Source organism: Guyanagaster necrorhizus (genome assembly GCF_019112545.1).
Source record: "Guyanagaster necrorhizus MCA 3950 unplaced genomic scaffold BT62scaffold_16, whole genome shotgun sequence".
NCBI lineage: Eukaryota > Fungi > Basidiomycota > Agaricomycetes > Agaricales > Physalacriaceae > Guyanagaster > Guyanagaster necrorhizus.
In genome coordinates this window covers 695,838-712,238 of record NW_025064895.1, presented here as the reverse complement: position 1 = coordinate 712,238, position 16,401 = coordinate 695,838, and the positions used below count along the sequence as shown (strand labels likewise).

The 16,401-nt window shown below is 47.3% G+C and overlaps 6 protein-coding genes across 6 annotated transcripts; all 6 read right to left on the bottom strand.

Annotated features, from left to right (window-relative positions):
* Positions 1–284: 284 nt before the first annotated feature.
* On the bottom strand, positions 285–1,814 carry BT62DRAFT_898702 (glycoside hydrolase family 16 protein; the record flags this gene model as incomplete). Its single annotated transcript, XM_043183343.1, has 11 exons — positions 285–358; positions 417–473; positions 598–676; positions 728–842; positions 894–1,007; positions 1,060–1,096; positions 1,146–1,215; positions 1,267–1,312; positions 1,363–1,395; positions 1,446–1,613; positions 1,666–1,814. 11 exons carry the CDS (start codon positions 1,812–1,814, stop codon positions 285–287), a joined length of 942 nt encoding a protein of 313 aa, XP_043038568.1.
* Positions 1,815–2,716: 902 nt separating this feature from the next.
* On the bottom strand, positions 2,717–4,805 carry BT62DRAFT_898855 (MFS Git1p-like glycerophosphoinositol permease; the record flags this gene model as incomplete). The annotated part of the gene is made up of 12 exons (XM_043183347.1): positions 2,717–2,867; positions 2,924–2,985; positions 3,032–3,224; positions 3,283–3,376; positions 3,442–3,594; positions 3,648–3,821; positions 3,883–3,945; positions 3,997–4,182; positions 4,234–4,480; positions 4,533–4,547; positions 4,600–4,631; positions 4,682–4,805. 12 exons carry the CDS (start codon positions 4,803–4,805, stop codon positions 2,717–2,719), a joined length of 1,494 nt encoding a protein of 497 aa, XP_043038567.1.
* Positions 4,806–6,138: 1,333 nt separating this feature from the next.
* Positions 6,139–7,941, bottom strand: BT62DRAFT_920819 (uncharacterized protein; the record flags this gene model as incomplete). Its single annotated transcript, XM_043184250.1, has 1 exon — positions 6,139–7,941. One exon carries the CDS (start codon positions 7,939–7,941, stop codon positions 6,139–6,141), a length of 1,803 nt encoding a protein of 600 aa, XP_043038566.1.
* Positions 7,942–10,154: 2,213 nt separating this feature from the next.
* BT62DRAFT_208223 (uncharacterized protein) lies at positions 10,155–11,313 on the bottom strand. Its single transcript, XM_043180055.1, has 5 exons — positions 11,244–11,313; positions 10,808–11,183; positions 10,546–10,755; positions 10,389–10,481; positions 10,155–10,335 (listed from the first exon to the last, which is right to left on the bottom strand). The coding sequence occupies exons 2-5, from the start codon at positions 10,974–10,976 to the stop codon at positions 10,223–10,225; spliced, it is 585 nt and encodes a 194-aa protein (XP_043038565.1). The 5' UTR covers positions 10,977–11,183; positions 11,244–11,313; the 3' UTR covers positions 10,155–10,222.
* Positions 11,314–11,743: 430 nt separating this feature from the next.
* On the bottom strand, positions 11,744–15,230 carry BT62DRAFT_1007436 (uncharacterized protein; the record flags this gene model as incomplete). Its single annotated transcript, XM_043177341.1, has 7 exons — positions 11,744–11,756; positions 11,824–11,955; positions 12,017–12,177; positions 12,232–12,300; positions 12,360–12,434; positions 14,948–15,011; positions 15,040–15,230. The coding sequence occupies 7 exons, from the start codon at positions 15,228–15,230 to the stop codon at positions 11,744–11,746; spliced, it is 705 nt and encodes a 234-aa protein (XP_043038564.1).
* A 185-nt stretch (positions 15,231–15,415) lies between these two features.
* On the bottom strand, positions 15,416–16,353 carry BT62DRAFT_1007435 (uncharacterized protein; the record flags this gene model as incomplete). The annotated part of the gene is made up of 3 exons (XM_043177340.1): positions 15,416–15,785; positions 15,851–16,173; positions 16,225–16,353. The coding sequence occupies 3 exons, from the start codon at positions 16,351–16,353 to the stop codon at positions 15,416–15,418; spliced, it is 822 nt and encodes a 273-aa protein (XP_043038563.1).
* Positions 16,354–16,401: the final 48 nt, after the last annotated feature.

The following is a 16,401-nucleotide window of genomic DNA, read 5'->3' as shown; positions in this document are numbered from 1 at the left end:
ATTTATTGGTACTACTCGCAGGCTGAAAAAATGACAGGTCTTGTCCCACTCGTGCGACCATCCCGTGTTCTATTCCCGTCGGTCACTTGCGGATAAGTCGAAAGTAATCCTTGCTGCGGCGGCCGGGATGTCCGGATTCGTACGCGTATTTTTGGACGCTATGATCCATAACGAACGTATTTAAATTGGTTGTCCTCCCACCATAGGAGCGGAGGTATAGAGACATCTGCACCGCATAACATTCTTCAAAGTAAACTACAAAAATAAAGAGTATCAATGCTAAATCAGTCATATATCTTGACCCAAGCAAAGTCGAAGTAAGCATCAGCGAAGGCACTGGGGTTGTTGTTGACAAAATCTTATTAATATGTGCAGCATTAGTTTCGTGATTGCTTTCATGTAAGTCGTGTACTTACCAACACAGGAGGAAGGACAACCGGAGCTTGCGTAGACGTTTCCAGCCCAATCGCCACCTAAGAATGTGGTAAGACAAAGAGGGAAATAAATGATAATAAAAGAAAGAGGTACTCACAGAAAGTTACTGAGATAATTGTCTAGGTGAACTCACGGAAAAAAGTATTATAGGTCATCGCTTACAGTCAATAATAATGTTCTGGGCACTGAAATGGCTCGCAATTGGGCAAGAGTTGCCCGGGAAATATGCGGCGGGGGTTCCCTATGGCACCTTGAGTTACTACTGAGGTTTCCAAATGGGAGAAGTACTGACCCAGCTGTCGGTGTTGACGAAACCGCTACCGTTTGAGACTTCAGAGGGGACGTTGGAATCATGCCTGCCCCAGAACCAGATCTTGATAAAGGAACCGGTCCACTCAAGAGCATACCTAAGAATCCAAAGTCAGTCGCAATTACCGAGAAATCAGTTGACGACGAACCAGCCTCCGCCGTTGTTGTTGAAGCCCGATCCGTAGCTATTCGCATTCTGTATCTGGACACCGCATCCTGAGTTACCGTTATCGTTTGCGTTGCAGTCGTTTACGAGAGAAATTCTAAAAATATTTTCAATGGTAAAATGGGTTTTCAAGCCGGAAACGAAAATACCCAGTCTGAGCGCGTGAACTACTAGGCATCGTGCATCCTTGAATAATAATATGAGCATCGGTCTTTTTGATACAGAATTAGCATACCGGATGAGGTATGCAAAGTAGCCTGGTTGTATGCCTGGTTGTTAACGCCTTCGATAATATCTATCTCTCCCTAAATTTGTTTTGGTAAACGTGAGGTTTTTACAAGGTCTGAAAACCTCACCCCGTTGGGCCAGTTATTCCCCACAGTCCATACTGCAGGCCAGGTGCTAGAATAAATTGAATGCCATACACTCCGCTCGTACTGAAAACCACGAACCCACATCCTTGGGGCATATGCCGGATGTTGAATCTTGAATAAGCAAGTCAACATTAATTCTTTAAATGCATTATACAACTTACACCATGACACTGTTGCTGTTGTACTGGTTGTTCGACATCAGACGAACGGAGTTACGACCGGGTCCGCTTGCACTTAAGACGGTCGTATCATCAGCGCGTAGGATGAAGGTGTCACCAGACGCATAGGTTAGGTTGCGTGATTTAGATGTTGAAACGTCGACGTAATTTCTGCGACGATCAGTGCATTAGCATGAGATGGATTATCAACCAGGTCACGTACACACGCCCATTGGTAGGGTCGGAAATCGTTTGATGCGAGAAACCAGAGTAAAACTGAGAACCGACGAAACTGTCGGTTTGCTGGTACGATGCACCGAAGACTGGGGAGACGAGAGAAGAGACGAGAGCGACTGCTGTGAAGAAGAGCATGATAATCGTGCCTTGGGGTGAGAAAAGAGGCTGTAGTCAGATTCGATGAAGTCGACGGGACCTCCATCGTCTCCTTTATACCTCAGCTGCTCCGCATTACCGACTTGCTACAACGTGAACAACATAAGCAGCATATCCAGCTCTAGAGGCAGACCACAAGGGAGACCCTACTGAAAAGGCAAAGTGACTTCCTGGTGAGAACTGTAGCGACAAGCCACCACTCAAAACTCGACACGAACACATGATAGTAGACAGCGCCAGAAGGAAAAAACCGACTCATCGGTGAAAGTCCGAAGGATGAATACGGTCAGCCAGTTTGAGGGTGAGCTTCCTACCCTTTTGAAACGGAAACATCGCGACGTGACAAGTGCCACAATGGAGGTGGACTTTACGGATTAAAATTTGGACGCCAAGAGTTCCCCACTTGGGTAGTTTGCTTGAGAACGGCGCACATGCACGATGTCAGTGACCCAAAACTCGGTATAGTTCCTCGTTAATGAAACGCGCTCGGCTAAGTACCGTTGCCGTTTGAACAGATGACAACGATAAGCTACGAGGGGGCCGGATACTCATCAAGCAGCTGGGTCACCGACCATGTGGTGCAGAATTATGTTCCAAGCAGGCTCAAAAGGGGAAGACGGTTCCACCAAGTGAAGGAATAGACTTCGTCCCGAATAAATCAAGGATGTCGAAGCAGCATGGGAAAAAACATCACTTATTAGTGGTAATTGGTTCCCGCTAGCAAAGCGCAATGACGTCACGCGTCATCGACATTTTGGGCTTTCCCGGACCCGCCTCCTCATGTTGCCCGGTTGCACGCCTATAAAGAAAATGCACAGTCTATACATTCATATGAACAAAACATATGTTAGATAGTAGAGCTTTCTTTTTCACCTGACCATCTATGAAACCATCAGTTCTTTAGATACCTCGCCCTTCTCCGACGCAACTAAAGCATCAACGGACTCTGCCGCGCCAACGTCTCCGTGCCAACCATTTGCTTCCAAGAACGCCTGGAAATTTGCGTCCTCCATAGCCAGATCTCTATCCAAACTAAAGGAAGAAAGTTTAAAGTTAGTTCTCTATACAGGTGACCGAAATACTCTTACTCGTTACGAATGAAGAACCAGGTTACAGTCATACCTGCCAAACCACAGATAGCCGCAATGATCTGACAAAAATAAGAGGCATATTCCGCAGCTCGAGTAACAACTCACAAACGTCCATCGCTTCCCCAAATTATGCTGAATTGGCGTGAAAGCCTGAGTTCCTACAACTGCGCCGACCTTTCCAATGGCTGCTGAAAACCCATAGCATGTCCCACGGACAGCAGTCGCATATGATTCACTGGAAGTCAATCCGAGCATGTCCCCAGGACCGGCATTAGCAAAAGAGTTCATCAGACCATATCTGCCCCAGCCCCCCTCAGATTAGAACAACGACCACAAGAGGGTAGCAACCAACATACAATACAATGAACCCCGGGACATTCTTGATGACCCTGTCATAGGCACACCCGACCGCCAGACCAAAAATAAGATATCCACTGAACCCGAGAATCACTAAAAATTGTGGCGCGGGGGGTCAGGTGCAACATCGCTTCAGAAGGTCTATTGACGTGACATACTTGTGTTCCTCCGCCCCAGACGATTGACCAATAATGCACCAACAACGCATCCCGGAAGCGCGATCGCGCCCAAAAGGAGTTGGTATTCCGCTGTCTTCCGAACGAGTGCCTTTCCTTTCACCGAGACGACAGAGGAGATAATTTGACCCGAGACTGCCATTCGGTAATTAAATTCGTGAACACCGTAATGGAGAGTGTACACTTACAGACGCCATTGGGGAAGGTAATGAAATCGTACAAGAACCACGCCCCCGCAGTGCCGATCAAGGATTTCCAGTAGTATCTGATGGTCAACAGGTGCGGCACATTGTGCTGGATGGCACCTTTCCGGTAGAGTTGTGAGTTAAGCATCTTGAGACGGAAATAGAATACCGCGAGAGCTGTAGGTGTAGTACCAGATCAACACTCTGGACATGATAGTAGTCAACATGATAAACTGACGAGGTATACAGCTGATACCGAAAACAGTTCTCCACACAGTTGAAAGATTCGCATCTAAACCACCTAAGGAAAGGGATGTCATTATGGCGTTCGAACATATGAAGCAAAACTTACCTGCTGCCTCAAAGACGATCAGATAGAGGATGCAGGCGAAAGGTGTCCCGAAAGAGAGCATAAAGTTGGTGACCATGATGAAAACTGGCCCGCGCTGCTTCCTGATCTTTTCGTTGGCAGCTTCCGCAGCAGATGTTGAACAGCTGGGGTATTCTCCTCCCAGACCTATACCAGTGATACCTCGACCTGGAATACAGCGAATTAGAGACGGAACCCGGTGGAAATAGGCGAACGTACAAACAGTGAACATCCAAAGGAAGCCTATAAAGCTCCCATTGGCGCCATGGGATGCAGCACAGAGTATGATCCCAATGACGATCATGACCGTCGAAAGTACAATTCCCCACTTTCGGCCTTTGACGTCGCAGAGGTAACCGATGATAATCTGACCGAAAATAGTACCAACAGTCAAAGAATTGGATAACTGCGTCGACCAGTGGGAAGTGTATGCTGAGCCATAGAGCTGAGCAAAGACGACATTCGTCTGAGGAAGGATTGTCACGAGTGCCGAGATGTAGGGCCCAGAGCGGACTTACGAGTGACATGATGTTCTATGGACATAGAAATCAGCACGGGTTCGGCACGAGGGAATTACAAGCCTACATTCTGTAACCCGTCGCTAATAAGAGCAAAACCTGGGACTGATATGAGAAGAAGGCAGAAGAGGCAGGACATGGTTTCGTACCAGAGCAAGCGATAGTGAATGCGCTGGATAGTCTTTCTTTCGTCGTCAGAATTTCCGGTCTTTGTTCATCATAATCCTTCGAGAACTGAGGCAAGGAAACGCCTTTCCCGTCGTCGGTGGTCATCGTGAAATGGCGGAGTTCTTGGAAGGGAGAGACGGTGATCTTTGCTCTTAAACTGATCCCCGTAAGGCACCAAGAGGTTGCGTAAAAATGATCATAGAGCGCACGAGAGGGATCAGAAGCGCTTGATTGGTCCCATCTGCTTCTGTTTCGACTAGAAACCATATCGGAGCATTAGTCTTGCCCGATGATGGCCTAATTTTAGACGCACGTTGGACCGGGTAATTGCCTGCCAGTACGGACTCGGATGCTCAAAATAAGGCGTAGGGCGCAGCAGGTCCAGTTGTGCTATGCAGATCCTAGTGACAAATGACCACCCGTCGAGCGCGCCTACTCCATCAAGTGGACATGGACGAAAAGGGCGGCATAGAGCATCCTTGCCTGGAACTGGTATAATGAATCTTGCGCTGATGGGTGCCGAATATGGAATCGTCGAGTTGGCACGGGTAGTACGAATTCTATACATGCCATTTAGAAGTGGGAACAGCATGTATAGAGAACGAGAACCCACAAAACCCCTCCGTGTCAACGCATTACATCTTGAACGACTCTTGTGCCCGCTTCCTCCAGGCTGCAAGCCGTCTCTTCATCAGCCAAACAAAAATCCATGCTGTGCCCTTTCCCCGTCTTGACTTCGAGGAGGACAAGGTTGTTTGGTAGCCGTATTATTTAAAGGAGATTTCGGGCCTCGCTGGACGTAATTCGTGAACATAGCGCCAGTGCTCTGTGTTTTAGTCACATAAAACCATTGCCTAAGAAGATTATCATGGATATGGCTTGAACGAATGCGAGGGTAGTACAATGTACACAAAAATTGAAAATGAACAGAAGATGACAGGAACAGATCTTTGATCTCCGACGGACCGACTGGCCACATCGCACCTTACCGTGACCATGATGTCAGCCCCAAGGCAAACAACTCTGCAGTCATGCCTTCAAGCTTCGTTTCTGGACCTATCAATATGCAAAGCATGTACTGTCGTCCTGAACGACATCGAGGCTGATTATACGATTTGGAGCTGAACCTGTGGGGTCTACTTCACAGTGAGTGCCAGATATATGGTCCTCTGCGAGAAACTGATAGATTGGTTACGCAGACGCTGCTTGGCAACTATGACACAAAATTTGCATGGCCGACTTCAGCCTATGCAGGACTCTACGCGACTATACGCACCGCCCCGCTCTACCTCGCACTCTGCTTGAAGTCATGTCCGTTCAGTACTGTTGTTCCATCGTCACGTCAAATATCGTTATTAATCATATCGCATAGGTATAAGGGAATCTAGCACACATCGGATTCTTCACCTAAACCATCGTCATGCTGAAAATCGTCTTCTCAGTCACTACTGTTGTCTTCCTCAAGAAGAACGTTACGCAAGTCCAAAACATCATCCTCTTCTTCACTGGTAGTGTCTTCCCAAGACTTGCTTTTGCCCACCGCAAAAATGGCGATATCCATTCCTTCATCTAGTAGATGCTTGAATTTCGCAACGTTGCATACTCGATGGACATCAAAACGAGATGTGTCGATGCAGACTTCAACCCGCACCTTCGTTCTTGCACTCCACAGACCGTCGACGAAAGCGTAAATTTCCTTCAAAGAATCATAAAGCACCTCAGGGTACCAGGAAATCTCATTCGAACATTTTATCTCGAGTCTTGATAGAAGCGAAAAATGACCAGGTGCACGCATGAAGGCGCTTAGCCCTGACAGAAGCCTCTCGTTCGAATGAGTGACCGTGATTTCGAGCTCGACAAGGCTGTTGTGGAGAGACGGGAATGCCGAGAGGATGCTATCTGGAATACCTCGGATGTGGAGTTTCTTCAAAGTGCATCCTGAACGCTGGATGAAGGCTGCCAGAGTGTCTCCTGCACTTTGATCACGTGCCCACCCGAAGTGGCGGATGCGTAGCTCGTCGATTCCTGGGAGATGGAAGTAGTCGAGCACATACCAAGCATTGACACGAAAAGTACGAATCGAGTAACTGCAGAGCCAAGGCATGTTACTATCGTATGGCTTCGGGGGTGAAGGGGGCGCGTAGTCTGTCAGATGAGACCCCTGAAGGAGGATGGTTTGGACTGTCGACAGCCATACATCCGCATACATTCTCTGGGGCTGGTGGTCGAGGGATTTGAGTTGGATGAGTGGGAAGTTGAGCACGCTTTCTAAGGAGAGTCCATTCAGACGAACAGAACAAAGCTTGGGTGCAAGGGTGAAGGCTTCTTGGAGCTCATTGTGATCCCGTGCATCCCAGGGCAAGGATATGTGCACTTTCTCCAGACGGTCCAGCCGTCCGTGTAGTGAACGGAGGCATTTCAGTATGGAAGGGCTCGCTACCTCGATATTTAGATATTGCAGCTGGTGAGAGTGCTGTATGAGCACTTTCACAAGTTGGCGGTCGACCATCGTATCGACACTGTCGACAGTGCTTTCGTAATCGCTTTCCTCTTCGTTGCTGTCCTCTTGATCGTCATCTTCGCCATCTATTGACGCACTGAACTCTCCATTGTCACTGTCCGTCGATGACAAGCTGTCTTCCGAATCGTATTCATCTTCGAAATTCGCGTAGTCTGACCATTTCTTCTTGGTTCCATATTCGAACCATACTGAAAGAGGAAACGTGCTAGATCGCCCCAGAGCAGTTTGAAGCAGCATGACGGGTTCATTGAGGGAGCGTATTGTGGCACGGGACGCGATGTTTGTGATATGTACTGATGACCAGAGGGCACCGTATGTGCATGCCAAGGTCCTCCACCGTTTGCATATGCGTGTAACGAGCCACGGTCCACGAGTAATGTCGAAAACGTTATACCTTTCTGGGACGACAAAGCGAAAGATCTCCAGGACGAGGTCGGTTGGCAGACGGCGTATGGGGGAGAGTACAGCGGTGCAGTCGTCAATAACTTGACGCAAGGCGTAAATCTCTGCCTCCTTTTCCATGATCTGAGACCGAAGGGATGCTATCTTCCTTTCTGCAACAGCTATATCGTCGGCTGCTTGTGCCATCATCGTGCGAGTGGCATCTGGGTTAGTAGGTGGGTCGTTGGTCTGGAGGAGACTAATGAATGAGTGCGAATAGATGTATTTGTCCTGAGGTTGACTGAGTGTCAAAGATCCTGGTAGTACGGCGGTCGCCATGTCCAAGTCACGCTGATTAGGAATAAGGAACTTTGTACTAATTCGAAGCTGTGAGTGACTCTAAGAATGTGTTGAGAATGAGTGCACTTACTCAATCTAACACGTAGTCTGAGTGAGATATGTCGCTTTGAAGATGAGGTAAGTGCGGCAATAAGAACAAGTCATAGTGTTCCATTATAAAGGGAAGCAAAGTGGCTCGGGGTGACAACAAGACAAAAGCCAGGTCAACAAACCACTGGAAGCCCGTCAAAGCGCCAATGTCCAAAATGTATATGCATGTTATATGCCGCTGACGTTCAAGCCTTATTCAAACTGCATATCAATGGATGAACGTGACGGCCAGCGTACTAATTGTTATGATCTCTCAGTCGATGAACTTGCACTTAACAATAAATAAGGAATCTCGCAGCGTGCATCCTCTTCTCATCCTCTTTTCTTCAATGGCCCGGAGGCTAAAATTTATTGTGCCAATGATAGCAACCGTTGTTCACCAGATAATAAAGGATATTCTTTCATCATCTAGCTGGTTTGTGATGGAAAGCTCCAGTGCCAACCCGCTATGATATGGAGCGCAGCGAACATACATTATTTGATGTACGAGGTCCGTTTAACAAGAAGAGACCAAGTTAAGCCACTCTCGGTGTTGGAATCTGCGAGAGAGTTCGGCATGCTGAGTAAGGAAAGAATCCGAGGGAAAGAGAAGAAATTAGGTAGAAACTACTAGAAAAGGAGTAGTCCTGTATAAATATGAGAAGTCAATGGGGGAACTCCTCAGGAGTTTGTAACCCAAAGACTAAAGGTCTTACGAGCATGTACTCTGGATACAGTCCAAATCTCAACACTCGGAAATTCGAATAAGGAATGGCAGCCTCGTTGAGTGAAGCGCCATCATTCGCGCCACATCGGCTTCCGGGCCGAAGCTTCCGCTCCTACTCTCCATCATGTTGCTACGAGGCTTCAGGTATGCTTTATTATCTGTAAACGATATTGGTACCTGAATTTGACTCAATCATGTAGAACAATGGCTCACGACTTTTATTCAAAACGAGGACCGAAACTCACTTGGCCGCAGCGAAACAGTTCAGTATATAAAGGACGCAGTGTTCGACTTCTCATCGAGATAGTTCTGGATTTCAGACCCAATCCTTTGCTACCCTTAGTCTGCGACTCCTGGAATTAACGAACTTTCCCCGGACTACGATGTTACAACGGCACACCCCGAGTATGCGCCTTATCCATATCTCGGAGTAGGCTCATTCTTCTTGTATGAATACTCTCATCTGGTCCAGATTTTGGCCTCTATCGAACTCGTATGGGCCGACAAAATAAGTGTCTTTCTGTTCATAGAAGAACGATGGAATCCGTACTTCAATATCGCGTACATCGTGCACCGGGTTTTGAAGTCTTTTTTTCTCTCTCGACGTTACAGCTTTGCGATGACGAATAGGTAATAATAGCCTTGTTTCAGACATCGCCCTTCGTAATACAAAGATTCGCCATCAGCTCTATGACAAGTTTGCTGTCCCTCGCCAGGTTTTGTTTATCATGTACTCGCGATCTGTGTTTAGCAAGGGTGCGCATGGGTACAGTTCGCGGTCTACTCCTGACAGACTTCCTACTTTGCTATCGCAAAGAACGAAGCTTGGGCTTAGATAGGGATCAGTGATAGTGCCTTAACGCACTCGCAATCCCTCTATAGAGACTCTAGATCCTCAGCGCTCATGAGCTCCCATCAAAGCACTGCTGACGCTGCGTGGACCAAAATCTAAAGTTGGAAATAGTGCCGCATTCCGAACCACTCACTGAATGATTCCTAGAAAAAGTGCTCGTCGAATTCTTCTGTCACCGACACCAGACTGAAACTTTAAACTCCAGAGGTCATCTAGATTGACCAGCTCAAGGCCTGAGCTTCTAGTTAGATGGTCCCTATAGATGATGAGTCAACAATAACCATGTCGATTTTGCGAAAACTTTGGAATGATCTACAACATCAGGGACTCAGGTTCAAAGTAATACGCCACAAACTGAAGCGCCAATTTCCATCAAGTCGATAATACCGCGCAAACGGCGGAAAGATCTGGCAAAATGGCAGAGGGAAACTTCAGGTTGGCGATCAGTAACCGCTCATGTAGACGATATACAAGCGCCCGGGGTACCTAATGGGATAAGACCCTAAGCCCTTTTTGGTGAACAAGTTTCGACTGTCCTCGTGGTCGCCGGCGCAAATCTGAACTGAATAATATAGATATAGAATTACATGGCAAGTACACGCAGTATACAACTAGTCAGAAACAACAGTCATGGGGGAAGGATCCCTCGCCCCTCGGCTTCGGTCTGGCCGTTGCAATGCTGGACAGTACTGATACGGGCTATAAGGCGCGCTTCGTCGTCGAGCTACAATTGAATAAGTACGAGACGAAGCACAACCGAAGCCGAGGGTTCCTTACCTTTTCTTCCCCTCTTCTCAGCGGTCGACCTCGAAACGAGATCCGACTTAGCTGCGGGCGTCGGGATGTTGTCCATTAATAGGCACCGAGGGACTGTGAATGTAAAAAGATGGTCAGGGTCGAGAGTCCCCAAGTTAGATCTATTGATGACACTCACTGTCCTCAGGCCCTCGGGGACTGGGCGATGAATCCGACGATACGGAACTTCCCAATTCGTAACTTGATCGTGAACTAATACTGGTTGCGGCAAGCATGTTAGCGAGGGCCTCCTCTGGTGTTACTTCGCACTCTTCTCGAGGACGACCTCTCTGACGATATCGCGTTGTTCTGATATTCATCTTCGGCAACTCCTGCATGTCGGTATCTGCTGCAATAACGGTCAGTGATCGGGGATTACACGTTCAGCCTACGGAACGTACCTGACGGGCATGGTGGGCATGGTGGCTTGAACCAGATAGGGCTTAACCGGGGTTCGTCAAAGTTGACGGCGTCGGGGCCCCGCAGAGGCTCGAGAGCAGTGACTGGGACATGAAAGTAGCCCAGCTTCTGAGCAGTATCGCATAAGGTAGCACGAATGCTATGAGGCATACTGACGACCGGTAGCCAGCGATGTCCTCCAAGATGAAAGAGAGTCGGAGCGTGAATGGACTGGATAGTCAAAGGACGGTGGGGTCACCGAGGAGGGGGTTGATGGAAATGAAGGATTGGCTATATATATATGGTACCTAGTATATAGCCTTCTGCACGTGCCTTGATGGCCTGGTAGGCCCCCCTTCCGTATTCCTTGCTCGTGTTCTGGAACAAACAATTAGCGACTTGCATGAGTGGAATCGCTCATGTTTCCGAAATACTTACCAGTGACCTTCCATCAAATTGCCGGTCACTATCCGTGCGCCATTCGGAACGAAAAATCCCACTGAAGTTAATCAAGCCTCAGCGCCTAGATGTAGATCATGGCAGTCCCGCGAAGGACCTGAGGCATCCATTGCCTAGCCGCTTGGGTACCATCGATGCCAAGATGAATGAATGTATTTCGCGGTTTCTGTCCCAAGTTTGCTACGCCTCAACCTAGTCATAACCGAACTGTTATCGATCATACATTCAAAGACTGTAACCATCATAGAACGTCCTCAGAGCTGCTAAACTATAAACGGACAGAAGCAAGGCGGCTGCCTAACCCGAGGCGAGGTTGTTAGACTGTAATCATGTTGCCAGACAAGACACCGTAAACAACCTATCGTCATTACGAAGCGAACTAATCACCGATAAAAAAAAACAAAGCGCGCACTTCGGCATGTTATCCACGTGATTTCCTGGACCTTGTTGAATAACGGCTGCTGTACAGAGTCGTGGCGTCACAATCCCAAACTGCCGAGTGACCGAAATCGGACAGAGACATTCAGCAAGAAAAACATGAGGGTGGCATGAAGAGCACTCAGTTATCGCAGATAGGATCCGTGGGACTCGGATCGTTGTCTGTATTGGTACCGAAAGAAACACCGACAGATGAGGAGGAGAGGATAAGGAGGAGGATGAAAATGTGTACGAAGGGAAGAGATCCATCGAACTATCTCAAGGCGCAAACAACGTCAGATCTGGACATTTCCATGGTTCGCTAGATTGCGTACTCTAGGTAGCGTCGACAGGCAGCAACAGCTGATTGCAATGAAGGTACTGAATATAGATAGAATAGACCGGGAACGGGGAACACGCAGAATTGAACAACGACAACATTTCGTAGAGTCTGATACAAAAATCGGACCTTGGTCGGAGGAATAGACATATGATCCTGGCCGCATGCAGAATGCATCCTCAGGGATCGGATAGGACTTCGAGGACGTACCCAAGGGAGTTCAGGCTGACCAACAAAACGGTTCGGGAATCGCTTGACAATCGTGGGCTCCTGGACACACTGAAGCAAATGAAGGAACAGGGTCGTGTAAAGAAGAGAAGGTCAATTACATTATATACCACATCAAAGAAATGTTTGTAATCCTGATGTGGCGCGAGAGTGCCAATAGCGTCCAAGCGGTTTGCCAGATCGCGCTGCACAATGATGGCCTTTGAGATTAATTATGGCGTTTATCCATGAAGACAAGACTTGTGAGCATATGTATCTTTTACAAAGCTCCTGGATCCCTTTGATGAAGATGAAAAGCCTGGCAGTTTGAATGAATAGAGAAATACCAAACAACCCATGAAGAAATCAAAGGAAACCTGTATATAAGGACCGACGATCATCACTTTGTCCGACATCTGTAAAAGGTTGGCCCGCGGACTTACGTATGGTGCGCTTTTTGTGACTGTGGAAGTGGAGATGGTTACCGATTTGCGATTAAAGAGAAGACGAGAGGAGACAAACAAGTGATAAGGACCCTATCCTATTACGCCTACTATGTAGGTCACTCCGCTATATCAGGAAATCATTATTGCGGTCTCGTCTCATTTGATGGCGGCATGGCCTCGCTACTGTTGGGTGGCGTACGTTCAGAAGTATCCAGCAGTAAGATCCGGTTGGACGAAACAGAAGACTAGGTAGCGTACATATTAGGGTCAAAAAAAAAACCTAAGTTTCAAGCTAGTAAACGGGATTGATATATCCCCGCAGGCGGGTGACATTCAATCATTACCACTGGTATGGCATGAAATAAAATGATTATAATAGTCATCTCGAACCCCTTGGAACCTAGATCCTATGATTGGGGTCTTGGTAAAGCGCAAGAAAGCACTGTCAATGATGGTAAGAGAGACTTACTTGAAACGCGTTCGTCTGCATTGTACAGCTTTGTACAGCCCAGATATCCTTATCTTCAGTTGCAAGTTTCGAACATACTAGCCGACCCAATAACCGCTAACATAAGGTTCTTGAATCTGGAGTTAAGGTTCACGGCGATGTGAAAGCGAATTCAGAGATTTACAAGGTTTTCACCCAAATCAAGACGGGTTAAATTGAATAAAGATAGTAGGGACCACAGGTATTTGTGCCTTAATGTTAATGCCATGAAACATGAAGGGATTATGTACCTTGCAGAGGGAATTCCTTTGTTTCTGCGTTGAGATTGCGGGAGAAAGAGGAACAGTCGAGTGATTTGTCAGCGTAGCCACGTGGCTGTTCCGTTGCCGGTAACATTCAGCAGTCTCTTCTTGGCTTGAGCGTCTTTCTTGGATCCATGGAGTACTTGTAATGTACAGAAAGTGTGTAAACTACATGGTCTTCATTATATTGGTATCTCATCATCATTGTATTTATTTTAGATACGAAATAAACTCAAGGCCCGCTCGACAGGTTCGCCTCCACTGACACTTTGTCGCGACGCGTCAGAGGAACAGTCATCACCATTCCGATTGGTTTTCAACCTTCCCTCTTTTCTCTTTTCTTTCCTTTTTCCACTGTATCAGAACCACCATACAATCTTCATATGTGACTGTCTCTATGCCATGCGGTAAGTACGTAGTGCTGCAGGGACCTTCAACGCATGTCTGCTGTTTGAAATGCCTATCCGAATATATATGATCAAGCAGCCCATAGCTGCGTGTCCTACATGCGGCGCTGAGTTTTCTATTGGTATGTGATGTCAGTGCCTGCTCTGTGTTGGTTACTACTGACATCCTCACAGAAGTCTGTCTAACATTTCTGGGGAGGCACAACGAACGCATCAAAGCGCCTAACTCGGAGTACAATGCACCTCGGCTTCTGTTCAATCCCGATTCCGACTAGTCTTACTATTCGTTCCAGCGTTTACATCTAATCTATATCATTGGCCGTGTGGTTACGAGTACAAGAATATACTTCAGCCTTTAAGTCTCCGGGTTCTCGCATTCTGAATTTTCTTAGGCTTTGCGGTGCATACCTAGGGACGATTTAAGCCTATTGCATGACTGTCGTGACCGAATGCATACTATCTACTTAAAACATTTCTACCCGATCTGCTTCGTTCTTGTATGTGCCTGCGACTTCGACATATCCTTATTAAAACAGTTCTATGGCCCTAGGTATTTCTCGCCATCACTCGAACTTGATGTTGTGATGTACCTTCGAAGCAATTGGTGGAAAAATCAAACGAAGCCCGGCTATTTCTTTCCATTCAGGCAATTCTGAAATTCTCTTCATGTTGACCATTTCATACGATCCAAGAGTTGAAACACCGACCGGTGAGGACCAGGCACTGGAGAGTGAGATCACCAGCATCGATGATGAGAAGTGCCATCCGTGTCACTTTCTTTTTTATAAATTTAGACCAGCTTCCCTTGGTAAGACAGTAGGCCTGAGATCCTTCTGTTCTATTGAAAAATCCGACTTTCATTTCGAACTTGCTAAGTAATCAATCTACAACCCAAGCTCCTGTCCACCCCATTGGTAACTAATCCTTAACGGATCTTTAGCCAAAGATTCATACTCAACATAATCCTTCCTTTTCGCGCCATTTCTCAATGCCAAAAATCTGGGTTTATACATCCCCACACCTAAATGCTCTCTCAGAATTCTCAAAACATGTCCTGGATTAATGACCATATCTGTCTCTTTCGGCTCATTCGGCTCCATCACGAGGACTGCGTACGTTTGGGAAAGCACCGACGCCTCCTCGTATATTGCCATTGACGTAAAAGTTGTCGGCATCATTTCTATAATGAGAGTACTCGGGCAGCCCACCGATGATGATGCATCGCTCCGCCATGAGGGCCGATGATAGCCATAATCTCGTTGAAGTCCGTGAATAACTCGGAGGCAGAAGCGTATTGTTTCTCATCGAACATGACGAGTTCCTCTCCCCTGCCTCGTTCTTCGCGAAGCTCACGTATCGCATCAAGAAGAGCAGACTCGTTGATGATCCTGCCCGCCATTTGCAGCACGATTGTTGGACCGCGACATGTACATTATCTGTGCCATCTATGAGCTTCACCAATGAACAAGAGATTCAAGTAAACCTTCTTTCTCGTCGAAGACTCAATCAGGACATTGATGCCAAACGCTTTAAGAGTCCTGAGGGACAACCAAGGATGCACCAAAACCGCTCGGCAAGAAAATATCATCCTGTTCGCATAATATCATCTGTCGCACTGTGTAATACGTGTTCTTCGTCAAATCCCAGCCGTTCCCAGAGTTGCTGGACGAAATCGTTCCCACGTCGACCCATTATTACATATGGAACTTCACTACGAAGGGTGAGGTGTGCGCCTTGGGTGAGGATGTGCGTCATACGATCAAGATGGCATTGGAAAGAATATGAATCAAGTGAAAGAGCAATTATGGCATTGGGATGGATCTTTGTTGGGTTGTTGTTCCAAAGTACTTCGGTCGCATTGAAGGGTTGAAGTTGTTCCAACGAGACAAGCCCTCCCATACAGGCGTCGGCCGTCCAGCGATCATATCCTGCAACTGAATGTTTGAAAGAGACGCTATTGAACACCTGAACGTAGACTCAGCCCCGACAATCGTCTCGCATTCACTGGTGAAGACGCACGAAATTCTGGCCCGACTGTCCTTTATATACACCATCCAACCGTTATCCTGTAACATTCCACGTTCTTTGATACCCGCCGCCATGCTTTTCCAACGCTCCCTGTGCTCTTCAGTTGCAAAGTAAGGCTGGCAAATTTCAAAGGCAGGACACAATAGCTCCTCTGAATAAAGAGTGTCTTTCGGTAATCTTCGCGGCACGCAAGGTGCATAATGAGCGGACATTCCGAAGGTACAAGTGCTCAAGCTAAGTGGTGTCCACGCCGCACTCGACAAGAACGAAGTATCATCACTCGATGTAGACAGACGAAGGTAATCCGCTATTCCCTAGGTCCTTTGTTTTGGTGCAGAGGCCAGTCTTGAATTCTGATTGGGAACAGACAATTTCTGAAAGGAGATGTAGACAATTCCAGATACGGTGAGGAGGCTGGCGTAGACCAAAAGCACGACAAACATCCGCCGTGCTTCTGACTGAATGCCTAATGGCAGAAGGAGCGTACGAGACATTGAGGTAGAAGCCCCAAGCATTGCTGGTGGTCTAAAGAACTTGGAGTG